This window comes from Saccoglossus kowalevskii, chromosome 7 (assembly GCF_978046115.1).
Source record: "Saccoglossus kowalevskii chromosome 7, keSacKowa6.1, whole genome shotgun sequence".
In the NCBI taxonomy this organism is placed as follows: domain Eukaryota; kingdom Metazoa; phylum Hemichordata; class Enteropneusta; family Harrimaniidae; genus Saccoglossus; species Saccoglossus kowalevskii.
In genome coordinates, this window is record NC_140647.1 from 11,352,579 (window position 1) to 11,362,538 (window position 9,960).

Consider the following 9,960-nt stretch of genomic DNA (forward strand, 5'->3'; position numbering starts at 1 on the left):
ATTATGTGTGTATTGAGGTGGTCTTCTGTCCCATTGCGTGTGTATTGAGATGGTCTTCTATTCCATCACGTGTGTATTGCGGTGATCTTCTGTTCCATTACGTGTGTATTGATGTGGTCTTCTGTCGCATTACGGGTGTATTGAGGTGGTCTTCTGTTCCATTACGTGTGTATTGAGGTGGTCTTCTGTTCCATTATGTGTGTATTGAGGTGGTCTTCTGTCCCATTGCGTGTGTATTGAGATGGTCTTCTATTCCATCACGTGTGTATTGCGGTGATCTTCTGTTCCATTACGTGTGTATTGAGGTGGTCTTCTGTCCCATTACGTGTGTATTGAGGTGGTCTTCTGTACAATTACGTGTGTATTGAGGTGGTCTACTGTCCCATTACGTGTGTATTGAGGTGGTCTACTGTCCCATTATGTACTACGATTACACACCAGTGTAATCGGTGTTAATGCAGGGGAATGACCATCTGCCCTCTCTAGGCCAACCCATAACATATCTTGACATCATGTTGCTTTACCATTCATTCAGTGTTTAATCAAGTTCAATATTATATAACATTATATAACAACATTGGTATTGTTTCTGTGAACCCTGACATTTAAGTTCTGCTTTACATAATCCTGCTTAATATTCAAACCTTAGCGCCACCAAGTTGCCTTGCGTACATAGCTGCAATGAGACTAGCATTCTCGTTCCTGCAAGCAGCCTGCTTACAACTCGTCATTTTGCTCCGATAATTCTCATCCTTCGTTCACCGATCAACATCTCAACGACGTTATTATGGGCAAGTCTAAAGCTACACGAAAGTCCGGTCGCACCACCCGCACGCCTGCTCGTTTCTCTACAACGGAAGAGCAACCCGTACAACCCCGAGTATCAAGAAATAGGTCCGCAACATCGTGTGACCTTCCAAGTAACATCGACATCTTGATCAGCGAAAAAATAGCCTCTGCACTGGCTAACATACAGCCGCAGAGCCAACCTCATGTTCAGCTTCAAGCAAGTTCCGCCGCTGCACGTACAGAAAATTCTGCAGCGAATACTGTTAATACTTCTAGTTCTGGCTTACTATCTCCGGGTAGCCTATCTCCAGCGTCGGTCATTGCAGTCAGTACCGCTCAAGCCATGGCTCAACAAGCTAACCAGCACCCCATCGAATCAACGATCGTCTCCACTAATCCTACATGTCAACAAACGGCCGCCATTACAAGCTTTCACCCGGATGTTCATGAATTGGCCGTTGATGGCGCCGTGTATAACAACAACTTACCAAGCATGGCGGCGGCCACTCGCACGAATTTCCACAACCTCGCCGCGATGACACATCCGACCATTTCTCCAGCTCCTCGCATACCACCAGCCAATCTCCACTTGCCTTACGTGGACTCAGCTCTTCTTTCATCGCTATCAAACAAGGGTAAGTTCATCGAATTAAGTGATTTACACCCTGATTCTTTGAAACCAACCAACATTCAGAACAGAAAGACGCACATCTCCGTCGACCCCAATGAACCGGAATCCTTGATTACGTACACCACCCAGAGCCAGGGGGTCACCGCATAATAATGGATCTTTCACAACCAACTCATGATAGTGTGAACAGTCATATTGACAAGGACAGCTACACCTTACGATATTCAACCGTGGATGATGCAACAACAATTATCCAGCGACATGGCAGAGGCTCTCTCCTTGCAAAGATCGACCTCAAGCATGCCTTTCGACTTTGCCCAGTCAGGAAAAATGACTGGCACCTACTTGGCTTTAAATGGCTTGGTTACTATTTCTTCGACTGCGTACTTCCCTTCGGTCTTCGTTCAGCGCCATATTTATTCAACCAACTTGCCAAGGCTATCAAATGGATTATCTGTCACCGAGCCCAAACTGAAGACCTCATTCATTATTTGGATGACTACCTCGCAATTGGTTCGACCAACACTGACAACTGCCAGAAATTGATGAACACTATGCTCCATGTATGCCAATTACTAGGTGTACCTGTAGCAAGGGAGAAAGTTGAAGGGCCCTCTACTAATCTGACATTCCTTGGTGTAGAATTGGATACAATTAACATGAGTATATCTCTACCTCATGATAAACTCACAGATATCCTCCAAACCTTACCCACATGGCTGGAAAGGCTCAACTGCACTAAGCGTGAGCTCCTTTCCCTCATAGGAACATTGAGCTTTGCCTGCAAATGTATACCCGCCGGACGTATTTTCCTTCGTCGAATGATAGATGTCAGCACAACCACTACCAACATTAATGGTATCATAACGTTGACAAATGACTTTCGCCAGGATGTAAAGTGGTGGCTAGAATTTCTACCTACATGGAACGGAACTGCTTCTTTCCTATCTCCAACATGGTCTCAATCCCCTGAACTTGAACTGTTTACGGATGCATCTGGGTCACTAGGATGTGGTGGCTACTATTCAGGCCACTGGTTCACCATCACCTGGAAGGAAAACCTGTCAACATCAATCGCCTGGAAAGAACTATATCCGATAATGGTAGCATGCTCAATTTGGGGGCATCTTTGGCATGGCCGCAGAGTGCTCTTCCATTGTGACAATGAATCGGTAGTGAATATTTGGCAGAAGGGATCATCACGCTGTTCACTGATAATGCACCTTGTTCGGCGAATATTCTTTGTGGCCGCCCAAAGTAACTTTCATGTAAAAATTGTGCACCTTAGTGGCATTGATAACTCTATCGCTGATGCACTTTCTCGTTTACAGATGGACAGGTTCAGGAAGCTAGCACCAGGCGCCGACAGCGACCCCATGATTATCCCAACCATACTGCTGCCAGAGAACACCTTTCACCCGGATCAGAGTTACATTCACTAGTAAAGCAGGCTACCACCTTCATTCGCAACAGCATAGCAGACTCAACACGCAAAACATACCAGGTCGGTCAATCTCAGTATAAACATTTCTGTCACCATTACATGCTAGAAGCCCTGCCCTTAAAGCAGGACACAACAGTACTCTTTGTCACCCATCTAGCGCAAAGAGGTCTTTCATATAAAAGTATCAAAGTGTACTTGGCTGCAATCATCCACATGCATACTGAACTTGGGTTCGCCGATAACGTTTCGGACAACACACTACTGTATCGTGCCCTTCAGGGCATTAAAAGGACCATCGGCGACACTACACGCCGCAGACTGCCAATAACAATCGAAATTATGAGAAAGTTGAAGACCGCTCTCAGATTGCACCCGTCTATCCATCGACGGGATAAACTCATGCTATGGTCAGCGTTCACGCTGGCATTTTTTGGCTTCCTCAGAGTGAGCGAGTTCGCATCCGCGCCCGGTTACCAGGATGACCGAATACTGCGGGAATGTGACATCGTTTTATCAACGGAACTACAGGTGACCCTGAGGTCATCTAAGACGGACCCTTTCCGCCATGGTTGTATCGTAAAAATTGCTTCCTCACAGACTTCTGTCTGTGCCGTTACTGCATATACCAAATACCGCACTTTCCACCCCGTTGGACCATCAGAGCCAGCCTTTCAGTTCGTTGGTGGCGAAGCCCTCACTCGCCACAACCTGACCGCACATCTGCGAGACTTGTTGTCACGTTCACATGTACAACAAGTGAACCTGTATACAACCCACAGCTTCCGTCGAGGGGCAGCAACTTCAGCAGCGGAAGCAAATATACCGGATTGGCTAATCAAAACCCTAGGGAGATGGAGAAGCGACGCCTACCAAATATACATCACAACACCAGAATCAACTCTACGAGCTGTTCCGCGTCTCCTCACTGGACACTGAACTTTTAATTACTACCTACTACATATGAGACATTTATTAAACATGTACATTCTAGTGCATTCACCGAACTTTTATTCGTTAAGTACTTTCGTTAAAATGTGTTATGGTGCTGGTATTCATTATGCACATGTCTTCAATAAGTCTTTATCAGAATCGTTGTCGTTAGCTCGGTCTCGTATTTCGTTATTGCTGATGACAATTTGAGATTTTGCTTTCCATGTAAATGTATTATCCACATATTGCCTTCCCATGCTTGCTTTCACGTATACCATTGAGCCGTATAATTTATTGAATTGCTTTTTATTTGTGATTTACTCGCTGCTAATTTGGGGGGTCGCCATCGCAGTGCATGCTGGCTCCGCTCATGTACCACGCTGCCCCTCTCCAGGGGCCAAGTCAAACAGCCAGACTTGCCCCTGGGGACTGGTATCCGCGACGACGCATGGGTGGAGACCTCTGCGGTGGCAGTCTTCAGTCAAGTACCACGTTACCCTCTACTGACGTGATTCGAATCTGAGAATCGCGTCAAGAGACAGGTCGCCAAGACGCTTGCGCTGAAGTCCTGCACCCCCCTCACGTTTTCACGCCAACCTTGTGTGTCTGTGTCATTTCCTTGCATTAATACTACGATTACACACCAGTGTAATCGGTGTTAATGCAGGGGAATGACCATCTGCCCTCTCTAGGCCAACCCATAACATATCTTGACATCATGTTGCTTTACCATTCATTCAGTGTTTAATCAAGTTCAATATTATATAACATTATATAACAACATTGGTATTGTTTCTGTGAACCCTGACATTTAAGTTCTGCTTTACATAATCCTGCTTAATATTCAAACCTTAGCGCCACCAAGTTGCCTTGCGTACATAGCTGCAATGAGACTAGCATTCTCGTTCCTGCAAGCAGCCTGCTTACAACTCGTCATTTTCCCACCCACCCAACCCTTTTGGGTACAATGATTGTAAAAAATTTATCGTGCTTCATTTTGCAATAAAGCTTGTGCGGGGGGGTCGCCATCGCAGTGCATGCTGGCTCCGCTCATGTACCACGCTGCCCCTCTCCAGGGGCCAAGTCAAACAGCCAGACTTGCCCCTGGGGACTGGTATCCGCGACGACGCATGGGTGGAGACCTCTGCGGTGGCAGTCTTCAGTCAAGTACCACGTTACCCTCTACTGACGTGATTCGAATCTGAGAATCGCGTCAAGAGACAGGTCGCCAAGACGCTTGCGCTGAAGTCCTGCACCCCCCTCACGTTTTCACGCCAACCTTGTGTGTCTGTGTCATTTCCTTGCATTAATGTGTATTTAAGTGGTCTTCTGTTCCATTACGTGTGTATTGAGGTGGTCTTCTGTTCCATTACGTGTATTGAGGTGGTCCTTTGTTCCATTACGTGTGTATTGAAGTGGTCTTCTGTCCCATTACGTGTGTATTGAGGTGGTCTTCTGTCCCATTACGTGTGTATTAAGGTGGTCTTCTGTTTCATTACTTGTGTACTGAGGTGGTCTTCCGACCCATTACGTGTGTATTGAGGTGGTCTTCTGACCCATTACATGTGTACTGAGGTGGTCTTCTGACCCAATACTTGTGTACTGAGGTGGTCGTTTGACCCATTACGTGTGTATTGAGGTGGTCGTCTGTCCCATCACGTGTGTATTGAGATGGGCGTTCTTTCCCATAACGTGTGTACATGTATTGAGGTGGTCTTCTGTCCCATTACGTGTGTATTGAGGTGGTCTTCTGTCCCATTACGTGTGTATTGAGGTGGTCTTCTGTTTCATCACGTGTGTATTGAGGTGGTCTTCTGTTCCATTACGTGTGTATTGAGGTGGTCTTCTGTCCCATCACGTGTGTATTGAGATGGTTCTTTGTTCCATTACGTGTGTATTGAGGTGGTCTTCTGTCCCATTACGTGTGTATTGAGGTGGTCTTCTGTTCCATCACGTGTGTATTGAGGTTGTCTTCTGTTCCATCACGTGTGTATTGAGGTGTTCTTCTGTTCCATCACGTGTGTATTGAGGTGGTCTTCTGTTCCATCACGTGTGTATTGAGGTGGTCTTCTGTCCCATTACGTGTATTGAGGTGGTCTTCTGTTCAATTACGTGTGTATTGAGGTGGTCTTCTGTTCCATTACGTGTATTGAGGTGGTCTTCTGTCCCATTACGTGTATTGAGGTGGTCTTCTGTTCCATTACGTGTGTATTGAGGTGGTCTTCTGTTCCATTACGTGTATTGAGATGGTCTTCTGTTCCATTACGTGTGTATTGAGGTGGTCTTCTGTTCCATTACGTGTGTATTGAGGTGGTCTTCTGTCCAATTACGGGTGTATTGAGGTGGTCTTCTGTTCGATTACGTGTATTGAGATGGTTTTCTGTTCCATTACGTGTGTATTGAGGTGGTTTTCTGTTCCATTACGTGTGTATTAAGGTGGTCTTCTGTCCCATTACAGCTGTATTGAGGTGGTCTTCTGTTCCATTACGTGTATTGAGGTGGTCTTCTGTTCCATTACGTTTGTATTGACGTGTGTATTGGGGTGGTCTTCTGTTCCATTACGTGTGTATTGGGATGGTCTTCTGTTCCATTACGTGTGTATTGAGATGGTCTTCTGTCCAATTACGGGTGTATTGAGGTGGTCTTCTGTTCGATTACGTGTATTGAGGTGGTCTTCTGTCCAATTACGGGTGTATTGAGGTGGTCTTCTGTTCCATTACGTGTATTGAGGTGGTCTTCTGTTCCATTACGTGTGTATTGAGATGGTCTTCTGTCCCATTACGGGTGTATTGAGGTGGTCTTCTGTTCCATTACGTGTATTGAGGTGGTCTTCTGTTCCATTACGTGTGTATTGGGGTGGTCTTCTGTTCCATTACGTGTATTGAGGTTGTCCTCTGTCCCATTACGGGTGTATTGAGGTGGTCTTCTGTTCCATTACGTGTATTGAGGTGGTCTTCTGTTCCATTACGTGTGTATTGAGGTGGTCTTCTGTTCCATTACGTGTGTATTGAAGTGGTCTTCTGTTCCATTACGTGTGTATTGAAGTGGTCTTCTGTTCCATTACGTGTGTATTGAGGTGGTCTTCTGTCCCATCACGTGTGTATTGAGGTGGTCTTCTGTTCCATCACGTGTGTATTGAGGTGGTCTTCTGTTCCATCACGTGTGTATTGAGGTGGTCTTCTGTCCCATTACGTGTGTATTGAGGTGGTCTTCTGTACAATTACGTGTGTATTGAGGTGGTCTACTGTCCCATTACGTGTGTATTGAGGTGGTCTACTGTCCCATTATGTGTGTATTTAAGTGGTCTTCTGTTCCATTACGTGTGTATTGAGGTGGTCTTCTGTTCCATTACGTGTATTGAGGTGGTCTTACGTTCCATTACGTGTGTATTGAGGTGGTCTTCTGTCCCATTACGGGTGTGTTGAGGTGGTCTTCTGTTCGATTACGTGTATTGAGGTGGTCTTCTGTCCCATTACGGGTGTATTGAGGTGGTCTTCTGTTCCATTACGTGTATTGAGGTGGTCTTCTGTTCCATTACGTGTGTATTGAGGTGGTCTTCTGTTCCATTACGTGTGTATTTTGGTGGTCTTCTGTCCCATCGCGTGTGTATTGAGATGGTCTTCTATTCCATCACGTGTGTATTGCGGTGGTCTTCTGTTCCATTACGTGTGTATTGAGGTGGTCTTCTGTCCCATTACGTGTGTATTGAGGTGGTCTTCTGTACAATTACGTATGTATTGAGGTGGTCTACTGTCTCATTACGTGTGTATTGAGGTGGTCTACTGTCCTATTATGTGTGTATTTAAGTGGTCTTCTGTTTCATTACGTGTGTATTGAGGTGGTCTTCTGTTCCATTACGTGTGTATTGAGGTGGTCTTCTGTCCCATTACGGGTGTATTGAGGTGGTCTTCTGTTCCATTACGTGTATTGAGGTGGTCCTTTGTTCCATTACGTGTGTATAGAGGTGGTCTTCTGTCCCATTACGTGTGTATTGAGGTGGTCTTCTGTCCCATTACGTGTGTATTTAAGTGGTCTTCTGTTCCATTACGTGTGTATTGAGGTGGTCTTCTGTTCCATTATGTGTGTATTGAGGTGGTCTTCTGTCCCATCACGTGTGTATTGAGATGGTTCTTTGTTCCATTACGTGTGTATTGAGGTGGTCTTCTGTCCCATTACGTGTGTATTGAGGTGGTCTTCTGTTCCATCACGTGTGTATTGAGGTGGTCTTCTGTTCCATCACGTGTGTATTGAGTTGGTCTTCTGTCCCATTACGTGTATTGAGGTGGTCTTCTGTTCAATTACGTGTGTATTGAGGTGGTCTTCTGTTCCATTACGTGTATTGAGGTGGTCTTCTGTCCCATTACGTGTATTGAGGTGGTCTTCTGTTCCATTACGTGTGTATTGAGGTGGTCTTCTGTTCCATTACGTGTATTGAGATGGTCTTCTGTTCCATTACGTGTGTATTGAGGTGGTCTTCTGTTCCATTACGTGTGTATTGAGGTGGTCTTCTGTCTAATTACGGGTGTATTGAGGTGGTCTTCTGTTCGATTACGTGTATTGAGATGGTTTTCTGTTCCATTACGTGTGTATTGAGGTGGTTTTCTGTTCCATTACGTGTGTATTAAGGTGGTCTTCTGTCCCATTACAGCTGTATTGAGGTGGTCTTCTGTTCCATTACGTGTATTGAGGTGGTCTTCTGTTCCATTACGTTTGTATTGACGTGTGTATTGGGGTGGTCTTCTGTTCCATTACGTGTGTATTGGGATGGTCTTCTGTTCCATTACGTGTGTATTGAGATGGTCTTCTGTCTAATTACGGGTGTATTGAGGTGGTCTTCTGTTTGAATACGTGTATTGAGGTGGTCTTCTGTCCAATTCCGGGTGTATTGAGGTGGTCTTCTGTTCCATTACGTGTATTGAGGTGGTCTTCTGTTCCATTACGTGCGTATTGAGATGGTCTTCTGTCCCATTACGGGTGTATTGAGGTGGTCTTCTGTTCCATTACGTGTATTGAGGTGGTCTTCTGTTCCATTACGTGTGTATTGGGGTGGTCTTCTGTTCCATTACGTGTATTGAGGTTGTCCTCTGTCCCATTACGGGTGTATTGAGGTGGTCTTCTGTTCCATTACGTGTATTGAGGTGGTCTTCTGTTCCATTACGTGTGTATTGAGGTGGTCTTCTGTTCCATTACGTGTGTATTGAGGTGGTCTTCTGTTCCATTACGTGTGTATTGAGGTGGTCTTCTGTCCCATTACGTGTGTATTGAGGTGGTCTTCTGTTCCATCACGTGTGTATTGAGGTGGTCTTCTGTTCCATCACGTGTGTATTGAGGTGGTCTTCTGTTCCATCACGTGTGTATTGAGGTGGTCTTCTGTCCCATTACGTGTGTATTGAGGTGGTCTTCTGTACAATTACGTGTGTATTGAGGTGGTCTACTGTCCCATTACGTGTGTATTGAGGTGGTCTACTGTCCCATTATGTATGTATTTAAGTGGTCTTCTGTTCCATTACGTGTGTATTGAGGTGGTCTTCTGTTCCATTACGTGTATTGAGGTGGTCTTACGTTCCATTACGTGTGTATTGAGGTGGTCTTCTGTCCCATTACGGGTGTGTTGAGGTGGTCTTCTGTTCGATTACGTGTATTGAGGTGGTCTTCTGTCCCATTACGGGTGTATTGAGGTGGTCTTCTGTTCCATTACGTGTATTGATGTGGTCTTCTGTTCCATTACGTGTGTATTGAGGTGGTCTTCTGTTCCATTACGTGTGTATTTTGGTGGTCTTCTGTCCCATCGCGTGTTTATTGAGATGGTCTTCTATTCCATCACGTGTGTATTGCGGTGGTCTTCTGTTCCATTACGTGTGTATTGAGGTGGTCTTCTGTCCCATTACGTGTGTATTGAGGTGGTCTTCTGTACAATTACGTATGTATTGAGGTGGTCTACTGTCTCATTACGTGTGTATTGAGGTGGTCTACTGTCCTATTATGTGTGTATTTAAGTGGTCTTCTGTTTCATTACGTGTGTATTGAGGTGGTCTTCTGTTCCATTACGTGTGTATTGAGGTGGTCTTCTGTCCCATTACGGGTGTATTGAGGTGGTCTTCTGTTCCATTACGTGTATTGAGGTGGTCCTTTGTTCCATTACGTGTGTATAGAGGTGGTCTTCTGT

The 9,960-nt window shown here is 45.3% G+C and overlaps 1 protein-coding gene across 1 annotated transcript; it reads left to right on the forward strand.

Moving 5' to 3' along the window:
• Positions 1-787: 787 nt before the first annotated feature.
• On the forward strand, positions 788-3,800 carry LOC146740242 (uncharacterized). Its single transcript, XM_085501775.1, has 3 exons — positions 788-1,536; positions 1,629-2,677; positions 2,752-3,800. Exons 1-3 carry the CDS (start codon positions 788-790, stop codon positions 3,798-3,800), a joined length of 2,847 nt encoding a protein of 948 aa, XP_085357901.1.
• The last annotated feature ends 6,160 nt before the right edge of the window (positions 3,801-9,960 follow it).